This window comes from Dermacentor albipictus, chromosome 1 (assembly GCF_038994185.2).
Source record: "Dermacentor albipictus isolate Rhodes 1998 colony chromosome 1, USDA_Dalb.pri_finalv2, whole genome shotgun sequence".
NCBI classification, from domain to species: Eukaryota; Metazoa; Arthropoda; class Arachnida; order Ixodida; family Ixodidae; genus Dermacentor; species Dermacentor albipictus.
The window spans coordinates 78,135,224-78,162,097 of record NC_091821.1 but is presented as its reverse complement, the minus strand read 5'-3'; the positions used below and the strand labels follow the sequence as shown (position 1 = coordinate 78,162,097).

Sequence of the window (26,874 nt, the reverse complement as noted above, 5' to 3'; positions counted from 1 at the left end):
GGTAAAGAATACCGGTTCACTTCCCGCAGTAACAATGAGATACGCGCACTGCCCCTGGCAGTAGCACGCTTAAATAAATGTTTTTCAGACAGACAGACAGAGACAGACAATGCGACCATTGTAGCAGACGATGCGGTTCAAGACTACTTCTCTCGAGCGTCAGCGCCTGCGCGAGCTGCTGCCACCGCCCGATTCCGGCGCTCCCCGCATCGTAATGCAATGCGCTCTGAGTTTTCCCAGGCTACATGTACAGGTGTTCTGTGGCTGTACAAGTTGGTTCTTTATTCTATGGCTGTACCTTCAGAGGCAAATATTTGACTGGTGTAGCAGAAGTCGCTGTACACTCTAAGAACAGTTTATACACCCTTTGGCGTGCCCCTTCTGCCACAAAACGATAATCGTCATCTGCCTTGAGGCGTTTCCTTTCTTTAACGCTGCGAGCCCGGTATTTTCCAGTTGCCGTCTGGACGCAATTATATTAGCGGCAACGGGGACACCAAAGCTAGAACCCGGACTGGTCTGTGGGTTGGGGCTCGCCGAGGCCTGCACGTGCCAGGGGATGTTCGCATATAAAATTAGCTGTTCGCGGACAAGCGATCTTATACACCACTGGCACGCGCACCGTTTGCCAACCGTCTGCACGCAGGCGCGAACTAGTACAAGCAGGTGCGAGAGGGAAAATTTTGGGGCATTTGCTCCTCTTTGCCTAGGTACTACGATGGAGAGGTTTCGTTGCTCGTTTTGTATGCGTTTGTACCTAGACGCCGCTGCCGTTTGTAGCTGGTCTGTAGCCACATGTAGCCGTTTGACCTGCACCTGTTCTGTGCGCCGTAATCAGTCGATAAGCGCGTGCGCCCGTTTTTATCAGTGCTGTTCGCTGGTTCGGCCTGTTGTGACGGGCTTGGGAAAGTTGCCATAGGCCATGCTTGCTACCTACCTTACTTCTCGTGCCTTTTCTTCGTCGTCCATCGCGCGGACAGCAATTAAGCATGTTGTCATCGTCGGAGGCGGGTCCATGGGAGCCGGGATCGCGCAGGTATGTATAATAGCTGCTTGTTCTTACATTAACCCAACGAAGGTCATCGCGAATCACAATTTACATCTTGTGCGCAGTTTGCGAACAGTATGGTGTGCAATGATTTGAGTCTTGTATTGCCCTAGGTCGCCTCCCAAACGGGCCACCAGGTTGTCCTTGTCGACGTATCGAACGAAGTCCTCGACAAGTCCAAGGTCCGCATCGAGGAAAGTGTGAAGCGGGTTGCGAAGAAGAAGTTCGATGACAAGAAGGTGTGTGTTCTTTAATAGAGGTGTGCACTGAAGTTCTGGTGTGGTTCTTGACAGTTAGGCAGTGCAAGTTACGGAAGTTTTTCATTTTCTAAAGAGCTATTTGATAAAAATGTCTGCAAATTCTGGCCTTGATTTTTGAGACGATAGTGGGCATTTGTTTTGATGCGAGAAAACAAATTTTGTGGTAAAATTAATATTTTTATAGGCTCTACTGTTGATTAACACCATAGCGCCGTTATGATGAATTTTCAGACAACGAACATTTTACACTCTTTACAATAGACATGATGATCACGATACAATTGTGACAGCCGTTTTCCGAAAGCTAAAGACAAACGCCGCAGCAGAAAACTCTCAGAAGCTTTCTTTCTGCTTGCGCCAATGTCCTGAAGCACATGTAAAGCAAACCCCCTTATCTAATACCCTTTCGAGGGCCTTTAGGAGTATTGTGAAATACATTTAAAAAAGGAAGGGCATTAAGCCCTCAGACTTAAATATTGAAGCTATAATTTAGGTCAAGGGTGATATTGTTGCACTTTTAAGAAACTTCTAAGTACATATTTGCGTATCCTCATTTTAAATGTAATTAGTCACATGATTAGTCGCCAAGCAAGCTCTTTGTCTTAGCGGCTTGAGTCCATGTGCTGTCGTGCATCATTCGATTCACTAGGTTCCCGCTCACGTAGGGTTGGTCAATGGTGCTCCCCTGAACCTCAATGAGTTCTCATGAGATTGTGCGTCACTTCACCGACCATGCTTGTTCTATAAGGTGCGCCGACTCCCCTCCTCCCTACGGCCACAGGGACGCTCCCGCTACTCACGAGGTTATTAAATTCTTCTACGTGTCTAGAAGGGCCTTTCCACCTCCTCACCCTAAGTTGAATAGGGCACAAGCCATTTCGCTTAGACTTCTACAGACCAGCACATATCCCTGTTGGTTCGTTATCCACGAGGCTTACCTCGACGTAAATTGCAATGACGCCTGCCCGTCCTGCAGGCAGACCTCCGCTCTAGCACACATGCTCTGGGAGTGCGGGTTGACATACCCAAAGTTCATCAAGGAGGAGTGGGATTCACTTCTGCATAGCCCCGCTCTAGACAAGCAAATCCTGGCTGTCCGGCATGCCCGCGACCAGGCCAGTGAGCTAGAACTGCCGGTCCCGACGTGGGACTAGCCGAGTGCGCGATGAGTTCGCGTCCTCGCCGGACCTGCAATAAAGTTTTCTTCATTCACTCACTCATTAGTCACATGATGAAAGGCTCGCAAAATTAGTTGTTTTTGATACAGAAACTGACAAAAAAAAACACCATCATTACTACTCACTAGAAGTGAAACATGGCTCGCAATGCGCAGCTGCCCAGCATGCTAAAGAATCTCGGAGGCACTGTGTTGAGGCTTACTTCATATCTGCTAACCACTAGGTGCACATGTCTTCTGATTAGATGCTGTTTAAAGGCTGCTAATAGTGTATACTATTCATTTATTTCCAATTTAGTGAAAGTGAAACTTTGTTGCCTTTAAGTTGCAGTGGCGTCCATTGCTATCAGTAGTTGCTTGACATCGCTGTTATTGTATACACATCTGGCAGAGGAGCTTCACAGAGCACGTAGTTCTGTTTATAACAGGATATATAACAGCACGTCTAATGGACTGCGAAAGATTGTTTTCTGCTGTGCCTTTGTCAGTGAGATGACCACTTACACTTGTGATAACAATGATTACGGTGGCACAGCTTTGTCAGAGCTTATAATGAAGGGTGAAAGGAATAAAAAAAATTGAATAGATTGTTATAAATTGTGGTCCTTTGGCTGCACATGTGCCGCAAATTATTGTGGCTGCAGTCAGATGGCACAGCATGTACCGCATGTACCTTCGTACCACAAGCGCCTTCGACCAAGAAGCCATATTGTTTCCTAATTTTTGTAGGAAACTTTATGCAAGGCACAGTGTCTTGCGGACACCAATGTTAGCACCACTAGAATGCAATGATTGTACACTTCTCTTTTCAATGACAATGGTAAGCTTCCAGTCAGGATTTGGTAATGCCTGCCATATGGACTCCTACTGATTTTTATTCTGTATATTTCCTTCTCATGATCAGGGTTCCCTGTGAGTAATTGACCTAGATAAAGTCTTTGTACACCAGCATACCTACAGGCTTGGCAGTTGACGTAGGTGTCTCAGCCCTCGAAACGGACGCAAGTTCGCCTGAGCGTACTCCTGTTGACATTCAGGATTTGAGGCCGCTGCTTAGGTTTTGCCTCGAGAACACATTTCACATTCGAGGGCTCCTTTTAAAGGCAGGTACACGGGACAGCAATGGGTACTGCTGTATCGATTATGCCAGCAAACCTTATGATGGCATGGCTTGAACAATACGCACTCAGTTTATTCAGCCCTGTGTCCAAAACCTTTCTACGACATGTAGACGATTGCTTCAGCATATTCAAGAAGGAGGCATTGACAGCATTCACAGAACACTTGAATGGCTTGAATGAGGCAGTCAAATTTATGTAGAGGAGCAGCAGCACGACCAGCCTTCCTTTCTTCGAAGTCCTCGTCAAGCGCGAAAGAAATAGCTTGTCCTTCAGCGTGTAAAGAAAGAGTACCCACACAGGTCGCTATTTGCACTTTAATTCTGCGAACCCTGCCTCCCATAGGAAGTCTGTAGTCACCTCGCTTGTGAATTGCGTTAACAGGATCTGCAAAAAACCAGACTCGCATACAGCATGTGGATCGGGATCTCTCTGAAAGCGGCTACCCTGACTCGCTCGTGTGTTCTGTGGAACATCAGCTAGCACTTCCTGCACGCACGAGCAGCGCCCACCCCAAGAGTCGTGCTCCTGTGCCATATGTTCCCGGGATAAGCGAGCACTTGGCACGGGTTCCACGCCCCTACAGTGTACAAGTAGATCATGTGCGAACAAAAATGTTAACACTCCCTCATAAACATTAAAGACAAGCTACCTAAAGAAAAATTCCTGGGCATTTTTTACCTCATCCCATGTGCAGAGTGTGACCGAAGTTACATCAGCAAGACAGGTAATCTTCAGCAAAGACTGAAGCAGCACATGTATGACGTAAAAAAGAATATATTTTTGAATGCTCTCCCGAACACGCAGAAACTATTCACCATGAAATAGACTGGGGCAATGCAAAAATAATAGAAAAAGAAAACTGGGTTTCTTAGGCTTTTCCTTGAATCCCTGACAACCCAGACCACGGAGCACACACTTAATCGCAATGATGGCAACTTTGCCCACGTGTACACACTTTACCTACATCACATTTTAAAGCCTACATAACTGGACCATTTCCGCCTTCAACTTCATTATGAACAAGGCTTCCGTGCGGGAACCGAAACGTCTTTCCTTTTATAAGCTTTCGTAGTCTGTGTCCGCTTTTAACTGTTGTCTGTTACATTACATGGACATGCATTAATTACTTCATTTGTGTGTGTTACTTATGGCATCTTTCTTGTGAAGGGGTTATTAATGTGTAATATATGTTGTTTTACATTATTTTCTGTGATTCCAGGCAAGGGAAGAGTTTGTGCAGATGACACTGTCTAATATAGTGTTGAGCACCTCTGCAGAAGAAGCTGTCAAGAACACTGACCTTGTTGTGGAGGCCATAATTGAAAACATTGATGTCAAAAAGAAGCTCTTTGCAGCACTTGACAAAGCAGCAGGCCCGTAAGTGCTACTCTGACAAAATACATATATAGTGAAGTACCACTAAACTGAGCACCACTTAAACAGACTAGTCACTTGAATGAGCAACTACAAAGTTCTTGTGCCTATTGGCAAGCCCATGCATTCAGGTTTCACTCGAATGAACGGTCACTTGTGAGAACTGAGTTTTTACATGCTTGACCATGACCATGCTTGATCATAGGTCTCCATTGTGAAATAATCCACATGGTACCTTTATCAACACTTGCCTAATAATAATAGACAATTAGCACACTACGGTCCAGTTTTCTAGCTGCATTTGCATAGCAAGATTGAAAAACATTTAGATTGTGTAAAAATAATTCATAGCACCATTTGGTAGCCAGTTTTTATGTAAATATTTTGTGGCTATGATACTCTAATCCACTCGAGACGTTTGGAAATGTTACTGGTGCTGCTGTATCTCGCAATAGAGATTGCATACTGATTAAAAATGTGGCAAACCACTTTTGTGTTTGTTTCCTCTCGCCCTCTTAAGGTCTACCATATTTACGAGCAACACCTCATCACTGCCCATAGCAGAGATTGCTAGTGGCACATCAAGAAAAGATCGTTTTGGTGGCCTTCATTTCTTCAATCCTGTACCAGTGATGAAACTTCTAGAGGTTGGTTGTACGCTTCAGCTCAGCATGTGGATGTTACCCTTTCACTCCTTATTTGCAGCTATTTTAGCATTTCTCAGCAACATAAAAAGTATTTAGGTGTAGTAGTAGTTGTAGTGTTATCCATGTCGCTTAAACAAGAACACAGTTGCAGCTTTGTAGTGTACAGCACTTACTTTTCTGCTAATATTTTACTTGTTATTCTGAAAAGTTAAAAAACCAATACTGCCTCAAGTGACCTGAGCATCGGAACACATCACAGTTTGTTAGAAGCACACAAGCTGAGGTAGCTTTTACCAAATATTGGTTTGATAAATGACAAAAAAATCTAGGTGGAGAAGCTGCATATTGCAGTGCTTTCTTTTCTTTTTCTTTTTTCCTGTGTTCCCATGAAACGTTTTCAAAACACAAGAGAGAAGGAAAAACATCATTCTGTAGAAAGCTGAGGTGCATCACTTGGCTATTGTTACACATAAATGGTCGAGCAGTTGAGCCATTTTTCATATCTTGGCACTACTTTCTGCATACTATCCTCAAAAGATGCACATGCCAGCTCCCAGACAACTACTATTTCATATAATGGAAATAGGACAGTCTCACAGCTTTCATCCTTCTAAGCTGTAGGACGGATTGTTAAAAAGAACCACAGACGTGACATCTTCAGCTTGTCATTTTCTTGCATTACGAGGGGCGTTTATAAAATTCTTTTTATTGGTACCATGAATTTGGAGCAGACATACATGACAGTCATCAAAATGAGCGCATATGTCTCTAATTTTAGCAGGATAGAAGTATTGTTCTATATAGTACCACAGAACACCCCTAGATATGAGATACGAACACCCCTCGTATTAAAATAAAAATGACAGTGTCCATTGGGAAAGTTGGTTGAAGCACGAGCAATGAATTGCTTTCAGCATTTTAAGTTGCCCATTGCCAAGGAGAATCATGCCGAGTTTGTGGCACTGTATGGTTTCAATGCCCCAACCTGTGACAACCTTGTGAAATGGCGTGGGTGATTACAGTGTGGCCAAACAAGCTACAAAGATGAACGGAGGGGCCTACCATCACTTGATAGTGAGCCATTAATTGATGTGCAAGTGAAGGCTTTAGTGCTTTCTGATTGGTAGGTTAATGCTGAATTGATAGTGTCAGGTTTACATCAGATAGAGCTGAGATTAAGCTTCCACCCAATTCTCATCACCTAACTCTTTCCTTACCCATAAAAATCTGCTTATATTTTATGCTTTTATGCTTGAATGTTTTATTTCAGGACTTGGTAGTCACATTGTATACAGTTATACATAAATTGCAGCCTAATTACTGGTGTTTTGAATGTAAGTCAAGCAGGAATAATTGCTCAGTTTTCGAGAATTGTTATGTGGAACAACAAAGAAGCACCTCAAGAAACACGAACGAAAATAATAATTTGCTATTTTTAGTATAAAGATCACAACACAAGTGCTCATGTTGTGATCCTCTTGTCTTCACCCTTGTCTAGTTAGCACTGCTGCTTGTCAAATATGACCTCCACCAATTCGCACAAGTTTCCCTACTACAGCTTTTCTGTGCAAGCAGGCTGGCCTAGTTGTGCATTGTACAGTACCTGGACAGTAATTTGCAGTGTTGTTCAATATTGTACAGTAATAAGTAAGAACATTTGCACAGGTGATGTCCAAAAGTAAGAGATTAGACTGCAAGTCGAAGGTTAGCCTGAAATTGGCGCATTTGTGCGAGTGAAAACCCCATATGCAGGGATGGATCGCTTTTAATAATTTGTACATACACTGTCGAAACAATGATGGATAAAAGCAACCCAAAGTTGCACTTGATATTAGTCGGGCGCAATTATCAAAATAACATGCACTCATGAGCATCTACCAGTGTTTGAGACATCATTGAAACAGCCTAGACATTGGATCAGAAAATTAGACAACCTGACAGAACCTTCTGTGTCTTCACTGCTGCTGTCATTTAAAAATGATGTTGCCAAGTCGACCAAAGCACGTATTTTGACTCATTTGATTGAGGAAGTGTCGGGAGCACTGGAGGCTAGTTTCGATGATACCCCCAGTTGAAGTTTAATTTTTCCAGACTGCCCAATCTTCCAAAAATTCTCAAATATCACCAAGGTAAAGTTCGGCTATCATTTCATATGGTGCATGGCTTTGCTAGTAGAATAATTCCAACAGAAATGTTTAACAATGTGTTGAGAAACTGGATCAGCTTGATCAATTTCTTTGAGCCTGGTAAAGAAAGCATTAATCTCTGTCTCTTCATGGGAATAATATGAACTTATGAGCACCCCTCATGAATGAAGGTCTAAACCCTCTAAATCTTAGAAAAAATACTGACAACTGACAGAGCACCCTAAATAATTTGTTGAATAATAGTTAAAGGCAAGAACGAAGATTAGAACATTTTTGGGGCAGGAAAGCTCCCAAATTTCCTACTTGTCTGTTCTCTTATACTTTTATTTATTTCGGTTAACTTTTTGCTTATTTGTTTAATTATTAGGAGTAATAGGCCGTTGCAGCTACATTGTGGGGTTGTGCTAATGGAAACTGATTTTATCTTCCTTTTTCTTTTGTTCTTTATTTAAAATGAAAGGGCTTCTGACGTAACCTGCTTGTTAGCTTGCTGTTAATATAGGTCATTATATTAGGGAGCACAGTATTACAAAGTGCTTGTATTACTGCATCATAGTCTTCGCGAAGGGATAGCAAGCTGGTTACAGAACAAGCCTGATTATATCCATCTGTGCAGGGCTTGTAAAAGTTGTTTCTTTGACTATGGGTTTAACTATGCAGGTTGTGCGAATCTCTGAGACAAGTGAAGACACATTCCAGAAAATGCAAGCATGGGGCAAGGCTCTCGGCAAGACAACTGTTGTGTGCAAGGTGAAAACAAGCTTCTGTAGCCAGATAAGGCTTAGCTTTGTTACGCTACATGTGAAAGAAGCAAGGGAAACAAAGATTCCTGGACAACGTAGTATCCAGGGGAATAATAATCTTTAGCAGGTCTCCTTTTAAGCTTCTTATAGCAGCACATGCTGCCTGTAGCCTTTGTCTTTGGCCAATTGTGAACTGTGTATACCTGTATATCCCAAAATGGGTTGTAGGCTGTCAGCAGATGAAAGCATACTTTCTGGTATTATGTCATTCATGCATCAAATAAGGGAAACCTCTAAGCAATTGGAGAAGCTCACCAAGAGTGTGGGCTTTGTGGTTATTTGTGCCATCAACTAAAATATTTGAGCAGGTTAATCGTGCCAGCCTTTGAGTAATGAAAACAATTAATTGGTTCTGGCTTTTTTTTTATATATATATAATCCAGGAACTGGCACTGTTGCAGCTCTAATTACCCAGTACTTGTCCTCCAGAACGAGATAACTATTGTTCTATCTTGCATATGCAGATCAAAGCAATTTCTTTATAATGCAGATAGTGAGAAATTCAGTATGTGTAGGATATACATGCAAATTCTGAGCAACCGTTATGAGTCCAATTCTATTAAATAGGAATTTTTTAACTGTTGCAAACAGCATGTTCATCCTTCTTGGTAGCTGCAAAAGGTTACTTTTTAGTATTCAAGAACTTGGTCATTGCAGTGTCAGTATTTAACTGTCTTAACACCCGAGTGTAAATAAGTTTGTGTGTATAGATGCTCATTTCTACTGAATTCTTCTGTGATCAATGTGAATACGAATGCCTATGGGGAGTCTCTTAATGTATTTGAGCGTCATCTTGAACAATAATGAGCTCAGATGGACTTCAGCGCAAAAGTTCCTTTAAGCCCTCCTGTCACTTACCTATTAGAATGCTCACATTGAAAAAGGTTTTTGCAAGGAATGTGTTGTCACATCTCTCTATGTTGGACAGTCTGATGGAGAGCTGCAATAACACTTTCACCTTTCCAAAGGTGTATTACTTAAATATATGGTCTTTTTTAGTGCATCCATGTGCAATATGCATACACAGAAAAATGTGAGATAATTTGAGCATTTGTACTAAATTGTATATTCATCAGTCAATCAGCCCTTATGTCAAGTGGTGCAATACCGATAAGCCCTCATGATTAAGAAAGCACCATTTCGAATAGCAGCTTTTCCTGCTACAAAATCCGCTACAAAAAGCCATATTCCACTTGCGCCACTCTTAAATCACTAATACATTAATCAGAAAATTTATTGATCAATCTCCCTACCCTTCACACTTGTGGTGTCAATGCGACGCATGAATGGCAAAATTCTACAGGAGGGCTCATGAGTGCTTTACAAAAGCTTGAGAGAGGCTTAGCAAATCAAAAATGCACTTTCACTTTGCCTTTTGTTGTATACCGTAAAACCTTGTTAAAGGGACCCTGAAACGATTTTGAAGATTTTGTACAAAAGTACCGAGTCGTTAGAGTAGGTCCTTCTGGTCATAAAAACATACATCACTGCAGATCGCAGCACACCGCTCGGCTGCATTTTCAGCCATCCCTAACCATTCGACTTAAATTGCCCTAGTGACGCTAGTAGGGCGAGTTATCCTATTGGCTGCCCAGGGCACGTCATCAATAATTTTTGAAACTTTATGGTGAAATTATGTTGTTAGTTATAGTTGGAATGTTAGTTAATTTGCTTCTATAGAAAGAAAGGTAACAGAAAATGCACAAGAACAATTTTTCGCTACGCTTAAGCACTTCCAGCACGCAACAAGTGTCGTCTGCTTGTGTTACAACGTGCACCGTTTTGACGACAGTTCCACGGTCAGTGTCGGTCTCAGTCTTTTCGCGAGCACCATGATTCGCCTTTGTTGCTTTCCGGGCTGCAAACGTAGCAACTGGCAATATGTCAAGCTGCGACGTCATGTCCCTGTGCAAGGCAGCAGACGAGCGGAGTGGCTGCAGCACATCAGACTCGCTATCCAATTGGTGCCAGGATTTGAGTGTTTGCGGCCGTCACTTTACATTGGAGGATTACTACCCCATAGCGTTTTGGGAGTCTGGTGTTTGGGTAAAGGCAAGCGCAAGGGGACAGGGCCTGGCCGTTTGACCGTGCCGTTTCACAGGATGAGCAGAAGCGCGAACGTCTGCACGGTGCAGCCACCTGGTGGTACAGAGCTCATCCAAACACAGTAGCAGTAACGAAGTGTATTCTTCTTTACTGCTGGTATAAATTCTCGCAGGAGCATAAATGTTAACACATTGTTTTTGTATATGTTTAAAATGTTTTACACTTGGTTGGAGCAATATTAGCTCTTTGTTTGGCTGGTTGAACTCTGCACCAACAGGTGGCTGGATCGTGCAGACTGATCAGGCTGCTCACGTATGCCTACGCTAAAGTTCCTTCATCAGCTTGAGTTTATGCCTCCACCGATCCGTCGAAACGCCCAGCTCGCCTGTGTTTACCGGAATACCAGACACGTTCGGCGTTGCAACAGAATGGTTGCAGCGCACGCTGCTTCGATAGCTCTTGCTTGTGGTCAACTGCCAAGCGGCTGGCGGAGATGATGGAGAGGCTTCGCGTGCTCACTCCTAGAGAACCCAAAGTAGACGACAATGATGTGCCATCATGATGCAGAGCCAGTGAAGGCGGAGCTTAGCCCCGATTATTCGGTGAACGAGTTGAGGAGAAAATGCATGGTTATGGAGGAAGGTAACTTGTAATCGTCCATAGCTCTCTTAATATACGACGCTTCGCACAAGTCGTGGTGCCAATGATAAACTTTAGCTGTACCCTACGCATCTACAAAATTTGTCCGAACCGTTTCAGGAGCCCTTTAATTAGGCCCCCATTAATTAGTAAAATTGGATAATGTGGACTCGTTCTCTGGTCCCGGCAGGCATATGCATTATTTAATGCAATCAAGCTCTCGTTAATTCGAACAACTCTCGTAGCTCGGCAAGTGCCACAAAGGTGCGACTCAAAAGAGCAAAAATGGCTTCAGCGTCCAACCGAAGCAAAGTGGCGGGGTTTGCATCGCTATAGTCATCAGCGGAAATCACACGTGATGGAGAGCAATGCCAGAATGTGTTGTGCTTATGTGCGTCTTGAAAGCCTTTATTATTGTGCTTACCGCAGCACATAAAACAGCATTAGCTGCTTGCCTTCATAACTTTGTAGTCGCTATCTATGATCGCACCGTTAGCCACCACAGTTTCATCCCCAGCAGTTGCAGCAAACAGTAGTTTCGTTTTGAATTAGTGCGCGCGTCGGATGTGTGCCTTTAGAACAGCAAGGCCACCGTCTACGATCGCATTGATAGTGGCTGCATTTTTTTTTTTCAGCAGACAGTCGTTTTTTTTTTACTCGGTGCGCACATTGACCGCATGTCTTTAAAACTGCGTAGGCCCGGCCATCCGTAATCGTGTCACTAGTGGTCATGGTTTCGTCCGCAGCGGTTGCACGTAACAGTTGTTTCGTTTTGACTTGGTGCAAAGCTGTCAAAAATGAACATCGGCTACATCATGAGGGACGGACAATCTGTTGGCGACCAGCTGACTGGCAAAAAAATAATCGGGATGTACGTGCGGTAGTGAAAAGTCCATCTTGGATGAGGACGCGCGCCGCAGCTGCGCTGCGAAGGAAGTCGCATGACTTTACCTGCTGCGAGAGCCAATCAGTCACCAGATGACGAGAATTGCAGCTTCTGTACTGCTTTTGTGCAACATAGAAAGAGGATTTGCTCATTCACTCGGCAAATGAAAGCTTGTTTATGTAGTAAGCATTTGTTTATTGTTTTCTTGATACCCTCGCTAATTCGACATTCGGTTAATTCAGACATTTTTTTTTCCATCCTGTGAAATCCGAATATAACAAGGTTTTACTGTTTTCACTTTTACAGGACACTCCGGGATTTATTGTTAATAGGCTACTGGTTCCAAGTCTTATGGAGGCAGTACGGATGCTGGAGCGAGGTATGCAAACTGCATTTTGCAGTTCACATCATCTGAAAGACAGCTGTTTCCATTCCCCATGCTTTATGTATAAGTACTGCATATATGTGTTGCTAGCAAGCATGAGTACTGGTTGTGTTCAGATAAGGAGTCGCAGGGTGTCCCAACAGTTTTTTGTTTTCAACTAAATTTCTGTATTACAGAAAAGATCACACCATACACTGGAACCAAGCTTGTTATTCCAGTGCATATGGTCTTTGCTTTAATATGAAAGAGGTGCAAACAAGGGGGAAAGCACAGCTTATGATATTGTATGACATTCCAACTTTGAAATAATTTTTGAATGGAAGGCTATTTCTGCCTTTGTACATTTTATACCATTAATAAATATTTCTGTTTACCCGCCGCGGTTGCTCAGTGGCTATGGTGTTAGGCTGCTGAGCACGAGGTCGCGGGATCGAATCCCGGCCGCGGCGGCCGCATTTCGATGGGGGCGAAATGCGAAAACATCCGTGTACTTAGATTTAGGTGCACGTTAAAGAACCCCAGGTGGTCGAAATTTCCGGAGTCCCCCACTACGGCGTGCCTCATAATCAGAAAGTGGTTTTGGCACGTAAAACCCCATAATTTTTTTTTTAAATATTTCTGTTTATTGCACAGAATGACAACACAAGTAAAAAAATGGGAAATTAGCATTTTTATAGAAAGCCTATGAATGGGCCATTTCTGGTAATTTTAATATACTACCACAACTATTTTTATTTGCGATATCTGTGCATACTTTACTGCTATTCATAAGCATATATTCTTAGAAATGTATTTTTTTAAATGTCTGAAACATGTGACAGGCTTCTTCTGCAAAAGCTCGTAATCTAAGTATTCAATTTTTTTCTTCTTCCTTGTCCTGCATTTTGTTGCATCTCTGCACTCTTATTCTCTTCAAACTTGTAGGCCACTCAGGAACATGATTGCTTTTCAAGTCAGTTGAAAAACCAGTTGTTTCCTTAGATACTCCAGTTAGATGCTGAAGGCAGTATCTCCATGTAAGTGTAGAAAGTAACCATCTTCTTATGATAAAACCTTTTTTATTGGCCTGCACACAAAGGTGAAGATGGAACACCATGTGGTAGGTTGGCATATTCATGCTGCATCCTGAATGCTCGTGTTCACTCGCAGTATTCAGAGTGCACTTAATGGCTGCTTTTCGTTGTCTGTGTTAACACAAACATCCAAACCAAATTGGTGGGAATTTCCACAAAAACCGATGGCAATAATGTGCTTTAAACTTCTTTAATGCAGTGCCATATGCATCTGCCTTTATATCCAGGATGAATAAGATACTTAATCCCTCCAGAGTTAATATTAAAAAGTGTTAAGAGCAATGTATTGATTAAAGTGCCCAGGAACTCGGGAGTGTAACGAATTGGTTTGTGTATTAATTTAACAACCGAGGTGTTGCCTTGGGGGCAGAAATAAACAACCAGCTGCAAATTCAACACAAAAACAACACTTTATTAACAAGCATCAAACTGTGCTGATGCTTGAACAGTAGAAACAAAGGGCATGCAACAATGTATACAGGCTTAAATAATTTGGGCTCAATGCCATCATGATTAATTCAAAGTGCCAATTACAAGGTCAGAATCATCATTTTCAATGAACCATTGTAAGAAAACAGTTCACCATGTGTAAGTTTCTTGTGTAAAAGATGCAAGCAAAGACAGAGCAGCAACGTTTGCAGACGCTCATGGATGGTCGAATCCTACAGCTATCTGCTTGTTGAAACACGGTCCACTTCTCACAGTGGAAGAGATTCCACAAGTTATTGTCATGAGGATCCACATTCTGGGTGGAGGCCTCTGCGAGCCCAGGTCCAGGCGACCGTCAAGCCTGTTCCTCTGCTCCCCAACCATGTTCCTCTCACGGTTCCTGCCATGTCGTCATCGGGAGAGGACAGGCCAGCTCCCACCTCTGCACTCTTAGCTGCCTTCCCCTTAAAACTCACCCATGGACTTTGATTTGAAATTTGTTTTGTTTTCATTGTGATGCTCAGCACATGCTCTCACACCAAACCCATGCAGCATGTCTTCCTCTTCTTGGCACACTAGGTAGATCGTGCGGCGCTCTGATCTCGCAATTGTCGCACATCATGACAATAAGCCCCCTTCAGTGGCCTACCAACTATTTCTCAAGTTGAGAGGCAAACTGCAAACCATTCGACCTCCTCCTCCTCTTCCCCACACGCACAAACACACACAGGGTGTTTCAGTGAACACTTTCAAAATTTTTTAGAGGTTTCTCATCAACCAATCTGATGAGAAAGTGGTTAATATTTGAGGGAACTGGGAGGAGTAAAGTACAAAAAGTGTGTAGAACTGTGAGCTGAAGTGCCACATGGACAATGCCTGTGCTGTGATCAGTGGGTGATATGATACTACATGGCATAAAAGCAACACCACCTTTGGACGAAATCTCTGTGTGTGATTCACACACAAAAGTAAATGTGCAATAGCCAAAATGCTTGCAAAGAAATCAATTTTGATGAAAATCATAAGGTACTACATGACACAAACTGAGGCATATGTATTTGTGAGGGGATGGGTGGGCACGTAACTCTCTTCCATTACAATATTTTACCACAGTGTGCCAGCTTATAGAATGTTTGCATGATTTTCTGAACAGATTGAAAAATATTTCTTCATGGGATAAAATTATGCATGTTTCTATCATTTTGAGACCTGATGTTTCCATCATGCATATAATCTCAGAATATTTTGTGTGTGTTAGATGTGTGTGTGTTAGTATAGGAAGAGTTTAAAATGTGCTGAGCACTCTCATTTGCAGCTTAAACTGAACAAGACTTCACCATATACAAAATTGTTCAAAATACAAGTACACATTTAGGCAAAAATGTCATAAATAGGCATATTCTGATGCCGACATCGGAAGTCGATATTTAGAGTCCTTTAGAAACAATGCTGAACTACTTTACAATGAAACTCCTAATTTGTATTTGTACGTTAAAGAGGCATGGCACAGATACAAGGAAAAGCATATCAATTTGTGCAAAATTGTTTCTGTAGTGATTTGTTACTAGTTGCAGTAGCACACACAAACTTAAAGCGATAGCTTCTTCAACAAGCTAGGAATTATAAAAAGATAGCTCAGGCGTGAAAGGTGGCTAAGAGAAATGTTTGATTGTAAACTACTTACACTAATTACTTCGGAAAATGTTCCTGTTGGGAAGAGATGTGTGACAAAGTGTCCTTTGGCATTTAAAGCCTTTTGAGCTTTGTTAAAAGGTGTTGCTATGCTCTATTTAAAGATATGACTGCCTGCCAAACTGCTCAGTAACGACCCTTTAACGCCAAGTATGGTTAGTGCGCACAATGTTCGTCATTTTTGCCTCCAACACTTTTACAGTACAGGTTAAACAGAATTTCTTCTGCATTGCGAGAATACAGAAAATTATCATTTATTACTTTTTATGAAGGTTTAGGTAAAATGCTAACTGGTAATTATATTTGGACTAGTTACGCTGAACCCAAGAAACAAGCTCCACATGTGTAACTTGGCTAATGCTGTGACAAGATTCCCAGCGTTGCCTGTGTTCATGCCTGCATGGTTGCATATTTGTACTATCTTTCTTCACCATTTCGTAGGTGATGCCAGTGCCCAGGATATAGACACTGCCTTGAAGCTGGGTGCTGGGCACCCCATGGGTCCTTTCGAATTGACTGACTACGTTGGTCTTGATGTTACCAAGTTCATTATTGATGGTAAGAACCTAAACCAGAAGCCACTGTTGGCTTGTTCATGCTGTGTTCCCGCTGATAAAAAAGAAAAGCGAAAAATCACCTTTCCTCTAAAAAAAAAAAGTAAAGAGTAGCAATCTTTTTAAGACCTCAGTCCTTAGTTTGTATTTGACATTTTATGATAGTGCCCACCTCTGTTGCCTGCAACCTGTCCAGAATAATTAATCCCTAATAAATATGCAAATCAAGGAACTTTCCAAGCAAACTGGTGAGTTTTTAGGTGTCTTTCTGGGGCTATCTCAGCAGAGAAGGTTGCAGAGTGAATAGTTAATTTTAAGTAGAGACTAGAGGGCTCATTTAAACATCAAGCTCATTAGCTGGTTGACATGTGAGCAACAGCAAAGGCAAGTAAAATGTGAAAATTTGCAGTTAAGCTAATATTATGTTTGACGAGGTGGTGAAGGTGTCAGTGTATGAAGTACAGATTACTAAAGTTGACCTCACAGTACACACATTTTTAGCAATTGTCAGCGTGGACATGCCACTAAGATCATACGATGCTGTAGGTTATTTCTTGCTTTGTAATTAGTTGCTGGATTTCATAATAGCATTAATTAATGTGAGCTTTGTGTGTTAATTAATGCAATTCCATTGACCTCCCAGATTGTTACCATTGTGTGCATGAGACACGTGCACTTGTAATGCTCGCATGTGACATATATACCACTGTTCTGATGTGTATAGGCCCCGCAGGGGCATCTGTATAAGCAGGCGTTTGGTGTGTTGCGACACCACATACCCGAGCAGATGAGGGTTGGACCCTCCTGCATGTAGCTGTGCGTGGCTTAGCCATGTCTGGGGAAAGGGGGATGCTGGGGGTTGAGTGGATGCCGGGTGTTTGGACCTTTAAGGCCCCCCTGTGGAGGCAACACACCTCTTTGGCCTCTGCTTCACATAGACGGGGCCTCCAGACTGACCCCCCTAGAATAAATTGGCAGTCACCTTTTCCTGTTCTCTTCAATCTTCGTCTTTCTCCTTCGCTTTTAATCTTCCTTGTCTTCTCTTCCATTTACTTCCACCATTCCTGGCAGCAAGGGTTAACCTTGTGTGTCATAACCACCCTTGGGAAAAGACGGGAAATGCGGCAGATGGAAATTCAAGATGATGAGCAAAATGTAAACAAGGTGAATGCAGGAGCCAACGTTTCGACAAGTGGACTTGTCTTCCTCAAGGCGACAAAAATATTCCAACAAAATATTCTAATGCACTCCCAAACATAAACAACATCCTAAGAAAATACCACCCAATATTATCAAGTAACGAGCGTCTGCGAAAAGCGTTCCCGGATGTACCTAGGGTTACCTATCGCCGAAACAGGAACTTTAAAGACATGTTGGTTCACGCAAAAGTCAGCCAACAGCATTCCTCTGTAATAAAAGCATGTTTTCGCCCTAGATGCAAAACCTGCAGGCACCTTCAAAGTGACATTAAAATTAAAAGCACCGCAAATAGTTATACACATGAAGTCAAATCTAGCTTCACTTGTACAAGTTTGGATGTGATTTATATGCTTGAATGTTCCTTCTGTAAGAAACAATATATCGGTGAAACAGGACGATCAATGAACGTCAGATTAAACGGACACCGCGCGGACACAGCTAAAAAGCTTCCCAAAGCCGTCGCCGAGCATTTCAACCAACCAGGTCATAACTTTGATGAACTTAAACTCCATATGTTACAGTCAAATTTCCGTTCTGAACGAGAAAGAAATTGCAGAGAATCATACCTTATCCATAAGTTCAAGACATTGCAACCAATAGGTATAAACGTTTCAAAGGGAGCTTTAGAATCTATTCGCTGTGCTAAACTTCAAGCTGTAGGCAACAACACTTAGTTGGATTTCTTGGCGTATCCCCCTCCCCCCCCCCCTTTGTTTTTTTTCCAGCCAGCATGTCAGACGTCCTTGACACGCCGGCTAACACGCGTGGGTTGAAAGACCGGGGTAGGGGGTGAGGCGTGGCCCTGGCTTTGACCTTGTGCACCATGTTCCTTTACTCTCAATTCGACACGCTAACACACCTTCCCTTGTTTCTGCACCCTCCCGCCTCACACCCTCTCCCCTTTAGAAGAACCCCACCTATATATACTGTGGCGAGGAAAGCATACGTCGCCTTGAAGAAGACAAGTCCACTTGTCGAAACGTTGACTCCTGCATTCACCTTGTTCACATTTTGCTCATAACCACCCTTGGTTATACGTATTTGGTTATAGTGGGAATGTACAGCTGGCATTTGTAGGACCTGTGTTTGCAGGTCCTGCAGTGTCCCTTTGTTGGGCTCCATGGTGGGTGGCTGGTGTACCTGCTGAAAGAATATTGTTGTCATGGCGTGCTCTTTCCCTGGGTTACCCAGTTGCGCACAGAAGTGTTTCAGTTGTTTTGTGACCAGAAAGAACTTTCCCCGCTACCACGCCATACACAGTGCAAAACTAAAAAAGGCAGTGAGAGCCATGTCTGCCTTCCTCGTTTCAAACTGAATAACAGAGACAATTGGAACCGGCTGCAAAGTTAAGAATACCTTCTACTTGAACTCTGAGATATGAAACAACGTGCGAAACTGCAGAACCTAGTGTCAATTGGAGACTTTCCTATTACTGTGACCCTGCACTGCACTACGAACACCAGTCGTGGTGTAATTTTGGATGATGATTTGGAGCTAAGTAAGGCTGAACTGCTAGAGGGCTGGACTGACCAAAATGTCATCAGTGTCAAAAGAATTAAGATGAGGTGTGACAGAGAAGAAATTCTGACCAAGCATCTCATTCTAGACTTCGGCTCAAGTCTCCTGCCTGAGACTATCAAGGCAGGCTATGTAAAGATCATAGTAAGGCAGGCTATGTAAAGATCATCCCCTGCGATGTTTCAAATCCCAGAGGTTTGTCCACAGCTCACAGAGCTGTTGAAGTCGACTGACTTTCGCCAAATGCAGTGCTTCTGAACACATGTCTGAATGGTGCAAGAATACTCCATATTGTGTAAACTGTGATGGAAGCGCGCTGCATACTCGCAGTCCTGCCCATCCTGGAAAAAGAAAAAAGGAAGTTCGGCACGTGTTAACTGTAACACAAGAATGCGAAACCCTGCTGCACATTTGGTAATACATGAAGTTATACAATAGGGGCTAGACTCTTGCAAGGCATAACAAGCCACAATGGGACGTACACGTGTGGCACTAAGGTGACCTCCTCACGAAGATGCAGCAGCACACGCTTACTACACAGTGGCGTACTTGCGTGGCCGTCTTTGCGAGCCACAAGAGTGTGCATGCTCTTCCATTGCTCACTGCCGACAACCACCGACAACATTCTGACTATGACATCAATGCGCAGAGCGCGTGCCCCCACGTTTCTATGTAATGCGAAAGTAGACTCACGTGCGCTGCCCAATGACACACGCACTAGTGAGCGAGATGGCTGCAACGCGACATGTGCAATCAGGCATGCACTAAGCACAGCTTTAGTAAACCAGAACCGTGGAGCAGCTGTGACTTCAGGAAAGCGTGCTCGTCTCGTACCCTGGAGGCCCGGGTTTGGTTTCCACCCAAACCAAAATGTACCAAATTTTCTTTTCAAAGCCACGAATTTACTTCATTTGCAGAAACCTCCCTGAGAACTGTGATGTCAATCTGAGCATTTTTTCACCTGTCTTTTACTCTTTGCGGCGTCGGCCATTTTTGGCACGGTGCAGTTTCGCCAAGGTCACCGTCAAGGGTACTGCCAACATAGACACCTAAGGCTTTCGCCTTAAAAGAAATCGTTACAATGAAAGTGAAGCAGAATGCATTGTTCAAAGAGGCACGAAGGTGGGTATCGTACCTGCCAAAGAACAGCTTTGCCAAAGTGGCACGTCAGGGGGCAATGCCACAACAGCTTGAAAAGGGCTCTAAGTTGTAAATTGTATTTCCCACATTAGCCCCACTGCACACGTCTCTTTTACAATATGAACACACAAATATTGCAATGGAATGTAAGGGGACATCTACGCAATCTGAATGATGTTAAAGAACTTCTTCATAAACGAAGTCCAAAAGTTCTGTGTGTTCAGGAAACGCACCTAAAATTCACACACACTTTCTTAGACACTATGCCATTTTTAGAAACAACTGCGATGATGCTCTCGCCTCATCTGGCAGTGTGGCTATAATAGTAGATAAAAGTCTTGCTTGCAAGCAGTTACAACTCCGAACGTCCCTTGAAGTAGTTGCCGTCCGAGCACTGCTGTTCAATAAGCTGGTGACTATTACTTCTGTTTACATGCCTCCCAGCTATCAACTTCACAGAACAGAATTTCAGTACCTTATCAACGAACTTCCTGAACCTTACATACTAGTAGTAGGAGATCTAAATGCCCATAGCACCCTGTGGGGAGACTCGCGTTGTGATGCGAGGAGTCGCCTAATAGAGTGAGTGCGAACATTATTTAGGCCCTGAGGAGAAAGAATTAAATCAGTCTTGAGCCATGCACTTGTGTAAAAAAATTTTTCAAATAGGTAACCTGCCGGCCAGGGTGGAGCCGCTGGGTCGCCTAATAGAAAATTTCCTTTTTTCCACAAGTGCATGGCTCAAGACAGGGACTACAATAGCCGCTTTCTATTCCGATGCTGGCATGAAAAGAATGTTGGCTCTTTCTTATCAAAGGAAGAGCCAGCATTCTATAGTGTCACACATAAAACTTTCTCATCGATAGACATAAGCATAGCATCAGGTACAATGATGCTGTACCTCAAGTGGAGCGTCATAAAGAACACTTACGGAAGTAGTCACTTTCCGGTTGTTCTAATGCTAACAAAACCAGATGAATGCTGCCCACAAGTTCCCAGATGGAAAGTCGATTCATGGGACTCGACACGGTTTCGAGAACTTATGCAGTTGACTTAGGATGATGCCCGTGCACTCAGTATTGATGATGCAGTGGCATACCTAACAGTGTTTGTTATTGATACAGCATCAATATGCATCCCACGAACTGAAGGCTTGTCTTCTAAAGAATGCATTGCCTGGTGGATTGAGGAATGTAAGGAAGCATGTAAGAAATAAAACAAGGCGTCATGTCTCCTTTGTAGCTCCCCAACAGCAGGAAACTTCGACTTCACACATATTAAGTCGCAAGGAAGATGTATGATATGATCTGCTAAGAGAGAGAACTGGCAAAAATATATCTTGAACATTAATTCCTACATTCAAAAAAGAAAAATATGGAACAGGGTAACAAAATTACTAGGCCGGCCATCTTACCATTTGCCGTTGGTGGACGACCAGGGCAATAGCCTTGAAGACCAATGCTCTTGGCAAAAATTTTGAGTTTGTGTCCAGTTCGGATAGCTGTTCCGCATCCAAGCAAGGCACTGGACAGAAAATGTTGTAAAAATGAACAATACAAATATCCTTTTAATGTTGCCAAGTTCAGAGCTTCTTTGAACAGTTGTGAGAAGTCTGCTGCAGGAGCTGACAGAATCATGTACCTAATAATAAAACACCTTCACCCTGACACACAACTAGCAGTGCTGTCTCTTCACAATAATATCTGCACAGCAGGATACTTTCCATTGGCATGGAAAGAGGCTATTGTAGTCCCTGTCTTGAAACAGGGAAAAGACCCATTCTTAGCGACAAGCTACCGTCCTACTGCATTAACGAGTTGCCTCTATAAGTTATGATAAATCGCGGATTAGGTCGATGCACAACCAATCATCTCTTAAGGATTGAGGCATACATTGATGAGGCCTTTGCTCACAGACAATTTTTCCTGTCCCTCTTCTTTGATATGGAAAAGGCATACGACACTACTTGGTGATTTGGAATTTTAAAAGACCTCTCAGAAATGGGTATATGTGGCTATGTGCTTTACGTAGAGAGTTGCTTATCAAAGCGTACATTCCAGGTTAGAGTTGGCAATACCTTGTCCTGGCCATTTATCCAGGAAACTGAGGTACTGGAGAGGGGAGTACTTAGTTGTGCCCTTTTTATTGTGAAGATGAACTCTTTACATTAAGTCAGTCCATAAAGTATCTTTTACCGTGTATATGTAGATAGATGTCTTACAGTTAGAGATTAGATCATGTAACCTCACAATATGTGAAAGACGGGTGGAGCTTATTCTGAACAAGGTGTCAAAGTGGGCCAGCGAAAATGGCTTTAGGCTAAATCCCAGCAAAAGCTTGCGCATCCTTTTCTCAAGAAAAAGAGGCCTGAACCTCGAACCCGACATTGTGCTAGATGGACACCACATAAATGTGAACACAGAACACACATCTTTAGGCATAATTTTGGACATAGAACTGACATTCATATCGCACATGAAGCATATTAAGAGAAAATGCTGAAGAACTATGTACATTCTAAAAAAAATAAATAGCAGTCTTGCCCGAAAGGCAGAGCATCGATTGCGATAGCGAATTAGCAGACAGCTATACAAAGTAAGGATAGTAGTATTATTGGCTGTATAAACTTGGAAACATTCTCTTACTAACTAAATTAACAAGCATGGCGTCAGCGCGTACAAGCAAACATAAATGCATCACACTCGGTAAGCGCAGACACTTGCTGCAAGATGCTGCATGCTGATGTGAACAAGCGCAGCAGCAGCAGCGAGCAAAGTGACATTCGTGTGGTCTATTGCTTCAACGTAAGAGCAGTGAGACCAAAGCGTGCAAAAAGGTATAAACTGTCTGCAGATCCCTTTCAAAATACGCCGCGCGCTACCATGCGAAGTCGTGCAAAGTACACACTTGTAGGTGGAGTCAAAGCCGTCTCTTCCCCTCTCCCTCCCATGCTGCCTCTCCGCTTTCCTCGATCTATGGCGCACCATATTGAGCCGCAATCGTCGGCTTCCCTCGCATGCTTTCATCACATGTACAGCATACAACGCACGGCAATGGTGTTATCGCCCTTGAACTTTGTATGGGACATCACGGCAACACCAAAAATGCACTTGAAGTGTCCGTATAATTTCTCTCGCAGTAATATTGTCGCATACAACTTGGGGTAGTGATCGGAAGTGTCTAACAAACCTCTACAAGCACCTCGTACTTATACCATTGGGTTACGGCGCCATAGTGTACCAGTCTTCTATTCCAAGCGCTCAAAAAATGATGGATCCTGTTCACCACCTAGCCATCCGGCTGGCCACAGGCGTCTATAGGACAAGTCTTGTGGCAAGTCCCTATGTAGAGGCGAACGAGTGGTTGCTCCATCTGCAATGGTTATACTTGAGCTTTACATATTTTCTGAAAGTGAATGCAAACCCAGAAAATCCCTCTTATCCAACTGTAAACGACTTGAGATTTGCAATGCTGTCTCATAATCGACCTGCAGCTAGAGAACCGTTTTCTCTGTGCGTAAGAGAACTTTCTGAGGAAATGAGAGTTCCGATTCTTGAGCAAATCCTGATGGTCCCAGCGAAGCCGTTGCCACCGTGGCAGTGGCATCTTATAAAATGCGACACATCATTCATAGATGTTACAAAACACGCACCAGAGGCACATATTGGAATGAATTTTCTAGAACTCTAGTCCAAGTACTTGCGCACGGAGTTTTGCACTGGTGCTTCAAAGTTGCATGCTGGCATTACTTATGCTGCAGTCAACCCATCCTTCTCAGAATCCGGCTGTTTGTACCCGGAAACGGGCATATTTACAGCAGAGGCCTACGCACTCTTGTCGGCTGTATAGCGCATCAAGTAAAGAAAACTACAAAAGGAAATAATCTTTACAGATTCATTGAGCATCGTCAAAGACTTAATCTCTCTAAAAAAGAACGAAAATTCCGTCTTTACTGAACTTAATGAAATCCTCCATGCTTTTTATGCGTCTCATCAACATGTCTTATTATATTGGGTACCTGACCATAGAGGCATCGAGGGTAATATGCTTGCCGACCGTATAGCCACAATAGTAACCGTAAAACCAAGCAATTCTTCCATAGTTGTCCCGGTTGTAGATTTAAAGCCCTTCCTACTCAAGAAACAGAGGAGCCATTGGCAACGTACGTGGGACACTGAAACACTTAATAAGCTTCACATTATTAAGCCAAACGTAGGAAACTGGCTACCAATAACAAAAATGTGACAAAGTGAGCTTATTATTTGCCATCTTAGGATAGGTCATACTTGTGGCACTCACTCATACTTATTAAGCGGCGATGATCCTCCTCTCCGAGATAAATGTGGCAAGATGCTAACAGTCCTTCATGGTTTGTTCGAGTCACGGGAAGTAGAAACTCAAAGAAAAAGGTACTTTGCCCCTGCATAGAGACAAGATATTCCCCTCCACCCGCTAATGTTTTGAGGCATTGAATCACTATTTGAAAATAAGTCAGTTTTAGTGTTTTTACATGACGCCGGAACATTGAGTGTTATCAGCCCAAGGTATAGATAACACATCCTCCCATTACAGGATGCTGCTGCGATAACATTCTTGTAAAGCACATACCTCCCAGCCCTTGTATTTGAGGGCTTACTGGTGAGGTACGAGTGCTACTACTACTCATACATTGAGTAGATAATTTTTAGTAATATTTTATGATTATAGCATACACCATTACTTATTATCATTATTTTAAAATCGGCAAAAGAAAAAAAATTGTTGCATAATAGTGAAGACCACTTCCATAGTGTTCATTGAAAATGTCACCCAGTAAAAGTTCAACGTACCTCTGCACTGCTTAAGTTTGTAAAGAAAGACGCTTAGTGAAGGCAAAAAGAGCAGACAAGTAGGTTGATACTTAGTTGCTGTTCATTGCTTAGAACAGCAATCTGCAAATTTAGATTTGAAAACATGGCCATGTCTATTAAATGGGCCCTGAACCACTTTTTATTAAAGTGGATAAAGGCATTTGAAGTGAAAGCAGGCTATTTCAGAAATACTTTGCCGCATAAAGTGCTTTAGTGCGTTCAGCAGAAACGGAGTTATTGGCAATCAAACACGGCCTCCGCTGTACTCCTGTTCCTTCTTCAGTGCCTTACACTGCGAAAGCTACGGCGGACTGGGGCATGCCCACAATGCTCCGCCTTCTTAATGTCACCGTGGCGCACAGTTCAACTTTCATTTTGGATGTCAACACAGATGCCACTACTTCCGATTTTGGTGTCTACGACGCGCTAAACGTGAGCCAAGCGCAGTTGTCCTCAGTGAGCTACAGTTTGCTTAGCCAGTGGACTGTGGCGGCACCTCGAGGCCCCCGCGGTATCAGACCACAGCTATCGATAGCAGCTGCCTATGGGAATCTGCTTTATTACGAAATAAAGCATCCAGAAGAGAATGAGGAGCAGGCTTCCATTGAAAAGACAGCGTTTGAGAGAAAGGTGACTTCGCGCTCCGCTTGTGAGCTCCATGCACCGCATACGACAGCAAAGCTTGGCTGAGATGTTCACAGGAGCATATGCTACCTGCAGACTGTTATTTCACCAAGCCTAAGGGGTGGTTCAGGACCCCTTTAATCTCATCTTTTAAGAAAATTTCTGCCAGCAGAGATGGTCATTTCTTTATCTCTTTATATGCATGAAATATGGCAACATGCTGCCGAATCTATTTGACATCATGCTTTGCAGCTTGTCTATGTGTGAACTCTTTAACTTGTCTTGAGTAGTTTCTAAAACATTTTTTTTTTTCCAGGCTGGCACAAGCGATTTCCAGACAACCCTCTCTTCAAGCCATCACCACTCTTGGACAAGTTGGTACAAGATGGAAAGCTTGGAGTCAAAAGTGGGGAGGGATTTTACAAGCACAGCAAGAAGTAAAATGGAAGGAAAACATACTTTTATTGCGAGGGAAAATGGATAAAAGGAGATGAATATATATTTTTATATAAACAATTCTGTGTGTTTAGGTTTGCGAGTGTGTCCACTGCATTACATACTTACTATATATGTGCACTCATAATCATGGAATTAAAATGAAATAAACATTGTTCCATCTTGATACCTCATGTTTAGAATGCTTTGTTGATAAGCAGGACCACCTATTGTATTAAGCTCTGTTGAACAAGCAGTATGCAGTACAAAGGTGCCAGCAGTGATGTGTGCAAGCACTACATGACCTAAATTAATATGAAACCGCCTGAGGGGTGTGATTCTGGTTCCATAGAAGGTGCCACAGGATGGTTACAGTTTGTGTGGTTACCTGGTCCCGACACAGCAGAATCGTCAAACAACAGAAGTCGACCTTCTGCTGCTATATGAACGAATTACATGCAATTATTATTATTATTATTATTATTATTATTATTATTATTATTATTATTCAACAATTACATGCAACAGTACAAGTTACTTGAAAATTGTGCTGTATTTACTCCAATACATGGTCAGTCTTTACTACAGAGCCAGATGCCACTTTCTCCACCTGCACTGTATGGCCCCAAACATTGCATTGTTTACGCATCATGTTGGGCGCTAAGTGCTTGCAACATAATGTATGGCTATTCTTTCGTGATGCTTATCAGTTTGCAGTCCTGTCATTGAACCGGCACCCAAACGAATGAAGGAAAGAAGGAGGCACAGGACAACCACTGTCCATCAAATGGACAGTGGTTCTTCTTTAGTATAGGAATTACTTTAG

The 26,874-nt window shown here is 42.9% G+C and overlaps 1 protein-coding gene across 1 annotated transcript; it reads left to right on the top strand.

Annotated features, from left to right (window-relative positions):
- The first annotated feature begins 703 nt into the window (after window positions 1-703).
- LOC139048193 (hydroxyacyl-coenzyme A dehydrogenase, mitochondrial-like) lies at window positions 704-26,235 on the top strand. Its single transcript, XM_070522737.1, has 8 exons — window positions 704-1,036; window positions 1,162-1,287; window positions 4,826-4,983; window positions 5,501-5,627; window positions 8,435-8,524; window positions 12,455-12,527; window positions 16,169-16,285; window positions 25,930-26,235. The coding sequence occupies exons 1-8, from the start codon at window positions 923-925 to the stop codon at window positions 26,052-26,054; spliced, it is 930 nt and encodes a 309-aa protein (XP_070378838.1). The 5' UTR covers window positions 704-922; the 3' UTR covers window positions 26,055-26,235.
- The last annotated feature ends 639 nt before the right edge of the window (window positions 26,236-26,874 follow it).